Source organism: Lissotriton vulgaris, chromosome 5 (assembly GCF_964263255.1).
Source record: "Lissotriton vulgaris chromosome 5, aLisVul1.2, whole genome shotgun sequence".
In the NCBI taxonomy this organism is placed as follows: Eukaryota; Metazoa; Chordata; class Amphibia; order Caudata; family Salamandridae; genus Lissotriton; species Lissotriton vulgaris.
In genome coordinates this window covers 67,011,092-67,027,168 of record NC_141693.1, presented here as the reverse complement: position 1 = coordinate 67,027,168, position 16,077 = coordinate 67,011,092, and the positions used below count along the sequence as shown (strand labels likewise).

Genomic DNA, 16,077 nt, shown 5'->3' with positions numbered 1-16,077 from the left:
GAGTAGAAATTGGGTATTTATTTAATTATTTGGAGACTTTTACCAGTCATTAGGTAAAATGGAGCACAATAATGAAAATGGAGATACTCTTGAAGTGAGAGTTAAGGAATGTGTTGACAAGGCTGTCTCTGCGCTGGCGTCACTATTAGGTAAGAAGTTGGATGATTGTATTGATAAGTTAGAGGCCAGTGTGGTGTTGTGGCCGGGCCTACAGGCGGACAAAATGGAGACCACACGTTTGTACCTTAGTGGTCAGTACACTGCCTGCCAGGGCTCTGGGCTCTTTATTAGCTTTCGAATGTGCCCTCCGTAACTACGTCGGGCTAAACCATTGAACCTGCGCCTGAGGGTAATAAATAACATCGCGGCCATACTAAGTGTGGGCCACAGTGGTGGCGCCCACCTAGTGCGACACTACAGCCAGATTTTTTAACAGAAATTAAGATGAGCAATTATGGTCAGTTGAAGAATTATTGGATGGCACCAAGGCAAGTGGAAGTGGAAAGAAGGATACCCAGAAGAGAAAACTGGGGAAAGACAAGGAGAGAAAAGCTAAAAGGGCCATTATTCAGAAAGTCATTGGGAAGACAACTCGTATGGAGTTCAATGATCAGTCTATAAAGGCCGCTCAAGGGAATCCCAGAGCTATCGTCTGCGATGATTCCTCAAGTAGTGGGGACATCATTATCACATGCTCATCAGATTTTGATTCCTCGGATGAGGAGAATGATAAGAGGAAGCGAGTCAAAAAAGAGAGACAAAATTATTTTGGATCAGGTCATGGATCCATTAAGGGAGCTTAAGTTTGACCCTAACACTATTCAGCATCCACTCTCTCCTCAATGGGTCCCAGCCAAACATTTTGCACACTATGTTGAATACTGGATTAGAAAGGAAATGCCTAAGGAAGTTAGACTAAGGTCAGAGTGTCCGAGACCCTCCTTAGCAAAGAAGGTGGCTTACACACCGGCATTCGATGCCAAGATGTTGACCTTTTAATGAAATTGGGTAGAGACCCGAGAAGGGGCCTCGATAAATGATTAAAGGGGTGCTAGGACCACCTTCTGGGTGCGTTTGGTCCGCTGGCTAAAATATTTGATTTATGTGAGGAGAAGTATCTGCACGAAGGTGCAGTTAATACTGAGGAGCTAGGGCAGTGGGTACAAAGAGCTGTATGTTTTGTTGGGGAATGCCATTGCCTCCCTATGTATTGAGCGTAGGAAGAGCTTACTCATGAAAATTGACCCTAAGCTAGCAGAACTAGCATGTAATTTGGGTCAGGAGGCTAATGGTTTGCTCTTTGGAGAGGAGTTCGTAAAGGAGATGGCTCGGTATGCAGGAGCCTTTAACTCAATCCAAAAGGTCCAAAAAGACATAAGGAAAGTTTTTGGGATGGCCGGGAGAATGCGGGGTCGATTCCCCGGCCGAGGTGTTGGATTCTCACGGAGCTCCTTCTTCCATGGGTTCAGAGAATAAAGAGCCTCCATTTCAGTATAACATCTGCCCCTTGGTGTTTTACAAAGGTGATGAGACTGATAGCGGCATGGTTATGCTCGAGGGTAGTAAGGTTGATCATATATTAGACGATATCCTAATTATGTCATAGAGCAGTGAAATGGCTCTGGAGTACACAACTTTGGCAGTTTATTTATTTATAAAGCGCCTCAATTGACCACCGAAGGGGTATCTCTGCGCTTCGGATGGGCAACAGGAAAGCTTACTCCGCTCGATAGAGGATTTGGGATTTGTTGTAAACAGAAAGAAATCAATGTTTGGTTCTCAGCCAGGAGACTTTTTTCCTGGGCTTTCAGATTTGGACATTGGACTATGTGTTGAGAGTACAGATGGAGAAGGTGCGGAAAATTGACAGAGAAGTGCAGAGAATGTTAGTAAGCAAATGGGTGACCTTGAGAGAGGTAGCAGGGGTCTTGGACTTCTTTCTGCCTCAATTCAAGTGGTATTTCCAGCTCCCTTACATTATCGAGCACTCCGGAGGCTAAATACCTTGTATTTATACAAAGGGGTGAGTTCCTCTCAAAGAGTTCAGATAGATTCTGAGGCGCCAGAGAAATAACGTGGTGGTCGGGGAATCTGGAGGCGTGGAATGGAAGGACTATCTTCGGTCCAACCCCAGACATTGTAGCAGAATCGGATGCCAGCCTTCAAGCTGGGGAGCCAGATGTTTCTCACTGAGAACAGGACGAAAGTGAACAGGTCAGGAGAGAAAGATGCAAATCAACTACCTAGAGTTGTTGGCAGGTTCATTTGCAGTAAAGAGCTTTGTCAAGGATCAAGCAAATGTTGTGTTCTCTTAAGGATGGACAACATTTCAGCAGTGAGATATGTAGACAAATTGGAGGGTCCGCGTTCAAAAGCTTCAGCGGATTTGGTAAAGGAGTTTTGGCATTTTTGCCTGAACAGAAACATTATGATTCAAGCACAATACTTACTGGGGTAAGTAATACCACAGCAGATTGGAACTCAATGCAGCTGAAGGATTTCAGCGATTGGAGAATGAACTGGGAAGTGTTCTTGTTGTTAGAAGTGGGGCCAACTGGTAGTGGACCTTTTTGCGAACAGGGTGAATGCTCAGATTCCCAGATTTTACAGTTACAAGCCGGACCCAACTGCGGAAGCGATGGACGCTTTTCTGCAAGTTTGGGGCGGGTCTCAGTGTTACACATTCCCTCCTTTTTGCTCTTATCCAAAGAGTTTTATTGAAAGTAAAAAAGGAGAGGGCAGAGAGACTGTTAATAGCCCCATTTTTGATTTCCCAAGTTTGGTATTCGGATGTTATGGAAATGTTGATTGCCGACCACGTACTTCTTCCAAATATCCAAGAGCTGTTAACAAATGCAAGATTTTCATGATTTGGTCCTTCAGGGATGTTTAAGGTTGATGGCTTGGTTGCTTTCAGGAGAGCCTGGCAAATGTCAGGCTTATCATCGAAGCTTCAAAGCTCATTAAGGAGTCATGGGCTCCAGGGACATCGAAGGCCTACAGGTTGGCCTGGAGAAGATCGGTTTGTTGGTGGACTACGAGGAGTCTGGATCTGGTATCAGCACCTCTAGTGGAAGTAGTTAATTACTTGACTGAGGTTTTTCTCGGCAGGTCATGACTTGGTAGATAGTTTACCAATTGGAAAACTTGATGTAATTAGGAGGCTCTTGCGGATTGTAAGAATTAAAGCACCTTTGGGAGCAAAGTATTCCTTCCTTTGGGATGTGGACATTGTTTTGAAGGAATTAATGAGTCGGAATAAGAACAAGTTTTTGGATCTAAGGGTGCTTTCTTTGAAGCTGGTTATGTTGTTATGTCTGACTTCTTTCAGAAGGGTTTCAGATGTAAAGCCTTAGAGATTACAGGGTGCATTTTTGTTCCGGAAGTTGTTTGTTTCTATGTTTCTAAGACAACTATAACAATGTCCTAGACCATATTTTATCCTAGCTTGGACGAATGTAGGAAGCTGTGTGTGGTGAGATGTCTACATGACTATGAGAGAAGGACAGAATGTCTGAGATGCAATGAAGAAACAGTTGATAATTTCTTTCAGATCCCCACACAAGGCGGCTCCGCACTAACCTTAGCCTGCTGGGTGAAAGAGGTCATGAGAAAAGCGGGGATGGATCTGTCTAAATGTGGGGCCCAGTCTGCTAGGGGGGCTATGGCTTCTAAAGCACGACTTTTGGGTGGAGGTTTGGCAGGAATTTTAGCTGTGGCAGATTGGTCATCTGACTCTGTGTTCAATTTTGTTTACTTTAAGCCTGTGGATTGTCAAGTAGGGAATATTATGGCAAGCCTTTGAACATACATAATATTGACCTCAGTGCCTTGCCATAAAATTCAGATTTTCCACAGGTAGGATGGGTAGAAAATCATGATTTTATTAAAGACAAGGAGGCGGATATTATCCCTCCCTTTTGGATTCACACCCATTAATATGTTGTTTATTGTTTTGTTTTAGGAGGAGAGTACAAGAAGCAATTTGAAGAAAAAAAAGTATCTTTGGAACTCTAAGTTCTACCTTTTAGTAACGGTTTTATTTTTGGTTCAAACTTTAAAGCATGTTTGCAGCAAAAAGAAGGAAGATGGCGGCCTCACACAGGATTAAAAAGACATCAGAATGTTAAAGTTTACCATTCTAAGTTCTTTTCATGGTTTTGTAGTTGCTGCTGTGAGTTGGCAATTGAAGAGATATGCATAATATTAGCCTCCGTGTCTTTAATAAAATCATGATTTTCTACCCATCCTGATTGTGGAAAATCGAATTATATAGCTGCTCACCCTACCAAGTGATAGATGCATGTGAAAGTAAGTGGGCACTTGTATCAGGAGAAAAGTAACGGCTTTAGAACAGAAATGTTTCAAACTTCATAGAAAAGGAGGATGTTGGCTCTGCTTTTTTCACATTTTGCTCCCTGGATATGTTAATTATTGTCGCTGGAATTGCTTGGTGTGTTGCATTAACTTGTATATAACACTGTAAAGGTCACTGTGCATCCCAATGTTGGTATATTGCATTGGGCTTTCAGCATCAAGTAGGACGATGTAAATTATCCATGTCTGTAGATTATGTGCGGCTCTCAGAGTGCGTGGGGTCATTGTGCATTGACCCCGCCAAGAGATCATGTGTGTTCCACTCATACATTTATTAAGGCACACAAGACATGAATATTTCACTTCCATCTTTTGTTTTATTTACCAAACAGTATCTCACCTTCAGGAGTTCCCACGCCGGTGCCTCACACTTCTTTTCTACCTCTCTTATCAGGGCATTGAGAGAGGTGATTTGATTGGACAGTTTGGTGATATTTGCATTTTCCACCATGGTGATTTTCTTCTCCATCTCCTCTAGTCTTCTGTGAAGGGCTTGCTCGTTTTCTTTCAGGAGCTGCTGCAGTTTTTCAAACTCAGATTCAATTTTCTTCTTCTCAGTTTTTAACTTGTCCTGTCAGAAGCAAAGAAAAGCTGGTTAGATTTTAAAAAGCTTCCTATGAGCCGTCCTTAGAGTCAGAGTTCCAGAAAGAGATGGAGGGTGGAGGGGTTGATAGTTTCTTTCTTAAATAAGACCACTAGTGTGCTTTTCCTCATTTCTAAACTGCAGCCTCTTACTAGCTTCCCTTCTACCGTCATCCGTCCTTCTCAAACTCCTGCCCTCCCCCTTTCCTCAGAAATCTTTTGAACTGTAGAGAGACCAGAGTTTGTGAAGCTGCAGAGAAGATCGATCCATGGAGAGAGTGCAAGGAAGAGAACACACCGTTGAGAGAGACAGTCAAAGACAGCCTGAGTGGAGAGACTGGATGAAGTCAAGTGTGAGTGGATATGACTGACACAAGTGAATGTAAAAGAAGTGGGGCCAGGGAGATTCAGCACTTGGGATAAAAGACAAGATTTGGGGGGTGCAGGCTGCCCCTGTCCTGCCAGGACACTGGCTGTATTTGCCCTGAAGGAGATGCTGAGGGCGTATCCTACTATGGCTCTCATTCAGAGTGAGGGGGAATCACTGATGTGATAATTTTACGTTCAAAATTATAATTAAATTATGTTTCTTCTGTTACAAAATGAAGAATTTTCAGAAAAATAAATGTTACTGCATTGGCTTCTGCTGGTACGTCCACTGTGCCTATAGTGGATGAGTGAGGAGGTTGGTTAGATATCTTGTCCTCGCCTAAGTAAGACGGCTGTGTGTTATCAGGTGAGGTATGTAACACTGTGGCTTAGAGCAGGAGCCTGTGTGAAGCCAGTTAGAACACACGGGCTCCTGCTCTAAGTCACAGTGTGACACACCTCACCTGTAATCACACAGGCTCCTGATCTAAGCTACAGTGTTACGTATCTCACCTGATCACACATAGGTTTTTGCTCCAAGCTACAGTGTGTTATGGGAACAGTCCAGCCCGAATTGCCAAGCCAGGTCCTCCCTGGACCGGAAACAAGCATCCTGGGAACGGTTTCGGGGCATTAACTGCCGAGGTTCCACTTGTTTCTACATAGGAATCTAAATTCCTGGTAACCAGGTCTAGAGCAGGCGCTCAACCTTTGGTAAGGGTGAAATCTTAATAAGCACACGTATCAATCAGTGGTGCATTCAAAAGGGTAGAAAAGGGGGTAGCTTACCAGACAACCCCAAATGTACTCACGACGTGAGCACTTAAACAATAATAATATATTCTTCCCTGAGCACTCAAATAATAAGTTTCACTGTGAACTCCAACGGTCTCAACTGAATAAAATATCCACATAGATACAGCAAAAGTCCATAATATGATGATCCACTGTAATTCTTCGGTTAATAATCCAACTCCAGAGTCTTGAAGTCTGTAGTAATTTTATTCCATTTCACAAAATCTCCAAAAAGCAGACAACACGTGTTTCGTCATGCACTAATCCGTGCCATATGACTTCCTCAGGGCTAATCGCTTCAGTCTCCAGATAGGTCTGTATTTCAGTTTGCTCAGAATCAAGGTACTAATAGCGATGATTACTTTCTCTCCATTGTGCAGCAGGGTCTCCCTGCTCCTTACAGGCGTCCCCCGGTCCCCGCTTCTATTGGTTCTTCCTCAACCAGAACTCAGTTCTGATCGAGGAAGAATGGATAGAAGCGGGGATCAGAACTAGGTTCTGATCGAGGAAGAACGGAAGAAAGGGAAGAATATATTATTATTGTTTCTACATAGGGACCTACTAGCTCTGCGAATAACTTATAAATATTAGTCATTGTCTCTATGTTATCTGTAATACGATGCCATTGGACAACTCTGCAATTGTTCCCTATTAGCGGCTGGACTTTTGGTGAACTTATTTTAGGTGACTGGTCCCTTGCTTTATAGTCTGTTACTTCTAGGCAAAGAGGGCGATGGTTACTATCCTCTCTTGCGTCTATCCTAAAACTCAAGATCCGTCTCCAGCTGTGCACGCTATGCATAATATAATCTATTCTAGACTCTGCGCTACTCCCTTTAAATGTGTATAAGGAGCAATGATCGCTCCCGTTGTTAGTTACCCTTCCATTGAATGCCCTTAGTTGATGTTCTTTAGTGAGATGCAGCGTTGGTACATAATTTTGACCCCTTGGCCATATCCTCTTCCTCAGTTAATCTTTCAATGCCATTTCGCGGTTCATATGTGCAGTTGAAATCGCTGCATACAAATACTGTGTCATGCATATTTACACAGTCCAGGGCATTGCCTAATAGATCAGTAATCTGGGAATGTTTGTTTTTCCTAGCTGGTCTGTTATAGACATTGAGTAGGCACCAATTTGCTTTGTTACTCGTGTTCGTGTCTAGATATACAGCCAATAGATCAGGTAAATCTATAGTACAGATACTAGTTTGCATTCCCAGAGGTATTTTGGCCCATACTGCTAGTCCTCCTGAGGGTCTTCCTCTCTGCGATGGGGTAGCATTCTTATAATATGTTTTATATTCTACCTTGTATGGGGGGTTAATAGCCATGTCTCCTGGAAGAGGCAGATATCAAATCTCACTATTTACTTATGCTAGTCTGGATCCTCGAGTTTCAGTTTTAGCCCTGCAGTATTCCATGAGACTATGGCTATAGAAGTAGTTCCTTTTATCAGTATTTTGTGAGTTTTAACTGGTCCTTCTGGGTTTAATTCAGTTTCTTTAAATCCAGTTATTTCATCATTTGCTATGTTCTGTATTGAATGTCCCCGTGCATCAGCCTCATTTGGGATTTTGCTGTCCGTGGAGTTCCCTTCCTGCTCTGGTTGCTTGTCTATCCTCAGATCTGTCTGTTCTCCCATGCTCAGTCAGTCTATTAATTCAAGGTCTGACGTTAACTGGCCGTGCGGCTCTTCGCTATTAGAGGAGAGTCTACGCCCGGTTCGTGATGATAGGGTATCTATGGGGCTGTGTAGTTTAAAGCGCAGGGTTACACCACTTATCATGCTCATTCTCAGTTCCATCGCAATTAATCCCTGCACTATTTCTCAACTGTCAACAATCAACTTGATTGTATCCTAGCTATCGTTTCCCCCTTCCAGTCGCTTGGCCCTTTCTATATCTGAATGCACAACCGACAGACATTGCCGCTTGTGCCTAATCCAATAGTTGATCTTATTTTTGAGCGAGACTTCGTCCTCCTTCGCTTCTCCTGCAATCTTGGGTACATTAGTTAGGTATATTCTCCAACCTAATTCCCTCTTTTGTAGCGCTGTTTTGGGTATATGTTCGACCTCTCGTTGTTTTCGCAGTATAGGCCAGCGTAACTGGTGATCATATGGCTTCCTCGGGGCACCTCGCGGCGTTCTATGTGTTCATTCTTCAGGCTGTGTTGACAAAGCATGTGCTCTATCTGGGTACCTTGTCTGGTTTATGTTGCTACCTATGTTGCTTGACCTAGTCTCCCTCTCCCCATACCAGTGGGACCATTGCTCCACTGTGAAACCCTCAAGAGTCTTGTTATATAGAGGATTATATTGCACTTGATTAAATGTTGGATTAACTACTACTTTATGTACAGTTAATGATTTGTCCATTCGTATTGGTGGACCTAGATCTCCTGCGTGTGAGTCAGTGGGTTGTGCTACAGCAGTGTCATCCGATTGCGTCTTCAGTGATTTTACTATTATTTTTTTATTTTCCACATCTATTGTTAAGGCATTGGCTTTCGCAGCAAATGTCTGTATATCCCCTGTTTTATCCATGTACTTGCACTCACTTATGGACTGCATAGACTATTTGGGCACTGCGGACTCTTTGTATGTGCAGCTGGGTGCCAAGCTATACCTTCTGGGGGTACCATGTCAAGATTTTCCTCAGCTAGAGGAGCAAATCCATCTGTAAGCGATATAGCTGCATGTTCTTTTTTCCAGGGTCTGTTAATTCCCCGTCCATGCTCTTCCCTGGTTCTAATTCCTGTGTGGATTCATTGGGTGTATTTTATGGTTTGGACATTGTTGGTAGTTGCGTTGGGAGACTTTGCTGGTTTGTTATCTGCGCTGTGTGCACTAGAACATCTCTGGCATCAATGGCTGGTCTACTGCCTCCTTCGTGTAAAAGGAAGTAATCTTTCTTTTTGGAGGTACCTTGTGTTTTCTTACTGCACATTCTAGCATTGTCCCAACCTCTTCTATAAAATTGTCTATTTCAGATATTGTGCAATTCCCACCCGCATTTTTCTTTGATTTTGGCATTTTACCCTTTCTCGTGGGCACTTCAGTTGCCTTTCGTTTTCTCATACTTTAAAGATGCTACCTATGTATAAAGGTATGTTTACACAGTATATAACCAGGCTAGACGTACTGGCTACAGTATATTAAATGGGGGAGAGGAAAGGGAAAGGAGACATAGGGGTGTATAAAATATCCAGCAGCTCTTTATGCTCGACCTTTTGTAATTGCCCTGGCACTTGGCTATTTCACATGCAACATCGTACCTTCTTGCAGTTCTTTTTGCAGTTTCTTTTCCGTTATACTGCTTGGTCAGTGCTGGCACTGTGAAGAACATGTATAAGGGAAAGTTTCTATTAGGTGTTTCAGGGCCAAGGTCCAAGTTTTCTTCAAAATCTGAAGAGTTAAAAGTCAGGAAGGGGGGGGGGGGGGCAGCCCCGCCTCCTCCAGGCTCTGACCTGCGCGGACAGGCCCACCCTTGGCCAGGTCTTTGCCCAGGCACATTCCGCGCGCGTCTCACGCCAAGGGGGTCCTGGCTGCGCTTTAAAGTTCATTGGACAAACCTCCCCCTAGGAAACTGTGGGCTGGAAGAAGTGTTGCACCCTGGAACTCAGAGTCCCACCAGGGTATGTCGAAAATCAAAAGCATGTCCCGCTCCGCCAGGGTCGAGGCTGCCCTTTAACCGCTTCCCTGTGGCGCGAATTCTGCCTTGGTAAGGGTATTTAATTAGTCCATCCTACATCACGTCACGGTGGGCGCGTGCGTGTGCGGAGTACGGCCAGGGACCGTCCGAACTCCGCCCACTAATGAATTCTTCCGCACAGGTGAGGCATTTGCGCCGCGCTGGGCAATCGGCTGCATTCGGACGGCCCCCGGCCGTCCTGAGCACACGCCCACTGTTACGTTGGACGGCCGGGGGCCATCCTGAGCACACAAGGGGTTAAAGCTCGTTGGCCATGCCTCCCCCCTCGGCAGCTGTGGGATGGAAGAAGTGTTGCACCCTGGGACTCAGAGTCCCACCAGAGTATATTGGCAAGCAAAAACAAGAATATGTTATTAAATTGAGAACAAATACCTCATCAGCAATAGGATTAACATTTTATGTTTTTTTATAGACTACTGGGACCTGTAGAATGCCCAAGATAAAGGTAAGGCCTCTAGTGACAGCAGGGGTTTTCAAAGATATGCTTCACTATTTGGAATGTTTTAAAAAAAAATCCCTTTCAAAGTGAAATTTTAATTCATATTCCTCCTCCATATTGTCAATACAGTAGGATTCCACCCTTTGTGGATACATAGAGGTCTTTGTCAAGATAGGGGTCCTAGTTTTGGGAACCTGCTCACAATCTGCATCCCAGAGGGTGATTGGGTAACTGGTGTCCTGCAAAAGGGTAAGTGTACAGAAGGAGGCCAGTAAACTATACAGTAGGGTATTTTGGGTTGGGAATATCTTCAGAATGGTACGCCTGCACTGAGCACCTGACTGCATGTGAAACTGGTCTTCTGACCTCTTGTGTGGCCTTGTAATCATGGTAATAGAACGTGTGCACAGAGGACTAGGCGTATCCTTGGTAATGTGACTTTGACCGGTTCGGTGACCTGGAGAGGCGCGCCAAACCGAGACGACACTACTTCCTGTGTCCTGAGTTTGCCCCCTAAAGTGGTGGCGGCGGCGTACCAAGGCCCTCATTTACAAGAGCCTGCACCGCCGGAGCATCACTTTTAATGATGATCTCGTGATGCAGGCCTCTCGATCATATCTATGAGGCAACGCAAAGCCACCCTGCATGGCTCTGCAGGCCTCATAGATATGCCTGGACTTACTCTGCGTCAAGGTGGCGTTCCATGGGTGTTGCTCTGGGTGATCCCACTCAATACCCGAGGAATGTTACACACCCCAGATTTACAACCTCATGTAGACCAGGGGCAGCGCCAAAAACATACGTCTCCCCATAGAGGGTATAACAAGAAGAATTGTTTACATTTATCTTCATTTTCTCCTCTTTCAACGTGTGCCGCATTCCGCAGCACACATAGAATGAGGACAGTGCCTCCTGTGATTGTTTTTGTGCAGGAAGGGGCCCCTTCCTGCACAAAAACTATCATTCCAACAACACAGACACCCTTGCGCCAAGGTGCCAGGGTGTGTTGGCGCTCGGCTGTAAATTGTGCACCGGCGCTTGCTGAAAGGTCAGGCAGTATCTTGTATATAGGGTGCGTTCCTGCCCTTTCAAATTGGTGAAGGACAGCGCCATAAAAAATAACTTGTGGCGCTGCCCTACGCCAATTCTTTGCAAATGAAGCCCAAGTTTTGTGCATCATCAGTTATGGCCAGACCTTTTTCCTGGTCCGATGAGAGTGCAGTCTACACTACTGCTTTTACGTGAGCCCCAGTACTAACCTGCTGTGTGCATGCCCAGTGCATGTAGGTATGGTGGATGTGTACCCCATGTGTGGTACAAGGAATATGTGTATGGTGAGAGTCAGAGTATTGAGGCAAGTGGCATCCATTTTGTATCCCTCTGATACAAGATGGCGGGTGGACACATCTTCCCAAGACAATGGAAGAGTATTAGCTGCATTCCTGTGGCTTGAGGGTGGAGACCCAGACACTAAAGTGAGTGAGGAGGGAGACAGGGCTACCCTTGGGATTGAAGTTAAAGTCTCTGTTTGAAAAGCGCTGCGGATTAGTTTTTCCTGCTCACTGCCATTTAGTAGATGGTAACGGTGATGGGTGGATAAGCAGTTTCTGTTGTTAGGACAGGAATTTTCTAGGCAAAACCTGTCCTTGCATCTGTCCCTTATTACAGCTTCAGGAAGGCTGGTGACAGCCAGATGGAGAGATCTCACCCTTCATTGAACCCTGTTTTGGACACTGAAGCCAACATCATTGCTGCTTCCTGAGAGGGTCATCACCTTGCACAAAGGCTGGGTCTGAGAGACATCCAAAAAACAAGCATTGGCATAGCCAATAGGTCTCGCCTTTGGGACCTTATGTGTTTAGCCAGAGCTTTTGCTATGTTGTAGAGCATTGTGGCTGCCGTTCACTATGTTGAAAAATTATACTAAAAAGTGTTAAGCATTTTTGTTACCTCCTACAAACGAAGACGACATTATATACAACTGAAAAACCTGATTAAAAAAAGATTTTAACATAAATGTCTTCTACTTTTTTGTACTTGCACTGCTGGCAACTTCTTCCTGTTCTCATGCTGGTTTGTTATAAAAAAAAATTATTATGGGGGAGTGGGACATAAATAACGGAGGAAAGGAGGTTGGAAAACAGTAATTTAATTAGAACACGAGCGGACGGACACTAGGGGAGAATCAACAGATACCAGATTCCAAGGGCAGTCTGATGTGATGCTTAGGTAGTGCGCTGATGCCAAATGGTGGTGGTGAATGATGTTTGGTGCTCAGGTGGGTAAACTATATGGTGTGGATTGGTGGTACTTTGTGGATTGTGGAGTTAAAATATGTTGTTTGGTGTGTAATTATGTGGTGTGTATTGGAAGTGTGTGGAGTTGAATTGTGTGGCCTGGAACTGTGGTGGTGAGTGAAATAACGCACAGTGAAATTGTGTCATGGTGTGGAGTGAATTTATGTTGATTGGTGGTATGTGGTATAGCGTGCATTTATGTGGAGTGTATTTATGTTGCATTGAGTACAGTGCAATTATGTGGCGTGTAATTATGTGGCACTGAGTGGTATTATGTGGAGTGTATTTATGTTGCATTGAGTAGAGTGGCCATATGCAAATCAGTCTGACCCCGAGCATCATGGGAACAGTTCAAGGTTTTGCAGGAGCCTGGATTTTGGGAGGGTGACGCATGGAGATATTAGTTTTGACATGGTTGAATTTTTCAGGAGTGATGGTGTACACTTGTCTAGGTTAGGGATGGATCTGTATCTTTTGGAGCTGAGAGAAGTGCAGGAGTATGCCAGTTTGGCCATACAGTTTATTGGTCTAAAAAGTGTTGTCTGAAAGGGGTGTGGGTTGTTGTTCCCCCCCGCCTTTCTGGGTGACAGGGGTTAGTGGTGTTTTGACAGGATTTGCAGAATTGTGGTTGTTCAGTTGAATAGTTGAGTCATGGATAGGATAATTTGGCCAGGCTACAGTTGCTGGGGGGGTTTCCACAGGTTGGGGGATTAAAAGTTGTTTGGGGCACGCAGGGGAGTTGGTATAGCGGATTGTTGGAACTGTTGGGTTTTAGTCAGGTAGGCAGGAATTTGCATTGTTTGTATTTTGTAATTGTAATGTATGGGTGGCGGGGGTCAAGGAAATGTTAGGGGCGGGGCGGTCATATGGGGTTAAGGAAGTTCAATATTTAGTGGAGGTTTAGTTTTGTAAGGCGTTGGCCGAGGTTTTATAATTGTTAATGTGCACCTGTTTCAATAAAGCAGCCTTTTTCACACAAGAAAACTGGTTTGTGGTCTGCTTCCCCCCCACCCCTCCTTCCCACATGAGGTTTGCCAGCCAGAGTTTACCTCAGCCTGCAGCTTGTGTGTGCCTGTGCGGGTGGTGGGGGCTATCTGTACATGCCTGGCCAGCACGCCCCAGAGGCGACCACTTTCTGTCGTGTCTGCAGGAGGCTCCGTGTGCTTCATGGCAGTGCCTTGTCCCTAACTGGGTTCTTATCTTTTGATTCACAAGTGACGGACTTGGTGCATTCCTTCAGTGGTGTCTGGGGTCAAGGGGAAGGGAAGGCGGTGAGAGATGGCTTCCCAAGGGTGGGGAGGGGTCCGAGGGAGGCTGAGTTACAAACTGAAATAAACCAGAGAGGGTATCAAGGGCTGTTCGCCGGGCCCCGCCAATGGGAGAGCTGGCGCAGATATATAAATGAACAAGCATGATTAGGCATAGCCATACCCGATTCAATTACATCATCTTACACGCTCTCTGGTCACGAGGCGGTGAGCCGCAGCATGGCTGCTTTGCTCACAAACAGGCCAAGCTTTTGCCTGCAAAAAAAACAAAAGGATGCAAACTTTCACTAAAGTGAATGCTAATAAGACAATTGGCGGCAAAAGTGAAAGCAGCTGCAGCGGGATGGTGTGCGCGCACTCAGCTCAACCTAAAAAACGCAAGCACCATCTGTTTTCAATTGCCACCAACGCGATAATTGGAAACAGATGGGATTAAAGCTCGCTTTCGCAGACCCTAGGCCATAGAATAGACAAGGCGAGACTATCACCCTCCTTGCACCAATTGCATGCTGTTCTAAAAATAAATTCAATGGGGGTGAGGGATGCAAACCATCTCTTTATTACTACTCAAATCTTGTCCTGTATATTGACAAAGTGAGTGCAGCTTGGTTGGTGCCCTGCCCAAATGGCACCTGGGTAAGAACTTGATTTGAACTGGTACTATGTGAGATGGGTTTTATGTGAGGATGATAGGAAGAAGATGCAAGGGTGATAGAAAGAGTAAGCCGGTGGGTGAGAGCAAGTCAAAGGGAGAAAGCAATTTTAGTAAATAGGGAAAAGGAGCACGCGGACATTGAGGAATGATCTGTATAATCACTGCTCAAAAACTAGATGGAGTATAGTCCTGTGGGTATAAATGGGTGCCAAACATTACACAATGGGGCAACAGCTCCCGTTGAATGCAGGGGTGTTGGTTCAGAGTTGTAGATCACTGCTGGAGGGATTTCATATGGGAGTAGACACGCATAGCACTTCGCAACAAATATTGTCGCTTGATCAGGGATGTTATTTTATATATTTCGCTTAATCATGGCTTAAAGGAATAATGGTTATTGTTTTGCTTGTTATTACAGTGACTGCTGATGAAGGGCAACTTCGGCCCAAAATGCATTGGGTTTTTATATAAAAAAATACAGTCTTGGATGAATTTGCGTCATTCGTGTTTTTGGAAGAGGTTCGGATGGCCCACCTAGAACATAAGAAAGCAGAAAATTGGCAATCCATTCCACTTGTGGATGTATTTACCATTGAAAAAAGTTGAAATAAGTAAATGAAAAGCTTGAATTAACAGGATTACTTGGTTAAAGAAGGAATAATGACATGACCGCCACAAAGGCGCAATTTAGCTGTGCGCTTGGTTGGGGCGAGATGTCGCCCCAGTTCAAATCGTGTTTTTAAAAAAGACACAAGCACAGGCCAAGTGGGGCTATTAAAAGAAAAGCACACGCACAAGCGTGTGTTCGGTGCTCAAAAACTTTACTTAATGCCTCGCAGAGCAGCGAATGCACGCGGGCTCAGGCGAGACCTAATGACATTTGAAAGAGTCAAACCAAACCGATTTCAAAACCTTAGAGAGTGGATATGCATCCCCGTCTGCAAAATTAGTACTGTAATGTAGGACCCAAATCACCTCACTTTGTTCTAATTCCATGTTCTTCTTGACCCAGGGCTGGAGTGCTTTGCATGGCACTCGGATTGCTGTGTGGCCAGGGCTGGTGTCTGCATAACAGACAGTTTCCCAGAGGTGAGGGAAAATCACCTAAAGTCTGCACTGCTTGCTGGAAGAGTTGAGGGTCTGCCTAGCACCTAGAAACCTGCCAGGTGAGAGAAGGAAGGGGAGTTTGACATGATGAAAGAGTACAGTTTATCCCAGGGAGCAGATTCTCAACATGAGAAACACGCAAAGAAAGCTGACTGCCAGTCGGAGAGAGGACAGGAGCGATCTGTGTGGTGTGGGGTCTCCCAGTCTCCTTGAGCAGTTCCCATAGTGAGCTGTGCCAAAACCTTCAAGGAAGAATCAACATGGTGTCGTCGGTGCCTGACTTCAGAACTAGCCTTTGAAGACCCACCATCAACGATCACTGATCAGGACTGGAAAGTCACAACTGCCAATTACACCATTCACTGAAGACCCGACTTTGCAGTTGCAACTTCTATCACCGAGCATCTGTGTGCAACTGGCCTGGAAGGCCACAATATCAAAGACAATTGGTGCCGTTGAGGCCTGGTAATCT

General features: G+C 44.9%; 1 protein-coding gene across 1 annotated transcript in view; it reads right to left on the bottom strand.

The window, feature by feature from the left end:
- LOC147710191 (E3 ubiquitin-protein ligase TRIM39-like) overlaps nt 1–16,077 on the bottom strand; it is a 236,689-nt gene that overhangs the window by 166,629 nt on the left and 53,983 nt on the right. Inside the window, exon 3 of the mRNA XM_086920877.1 lies at nt 4,718–4,948. Coding sequence (XP_086777003.1) covers nt 4,718–4,948 — 231 coding nt within the window. The remainder of the gene's footprint in view (nt 1–4,717; nt 4,949–16,077) is intronic.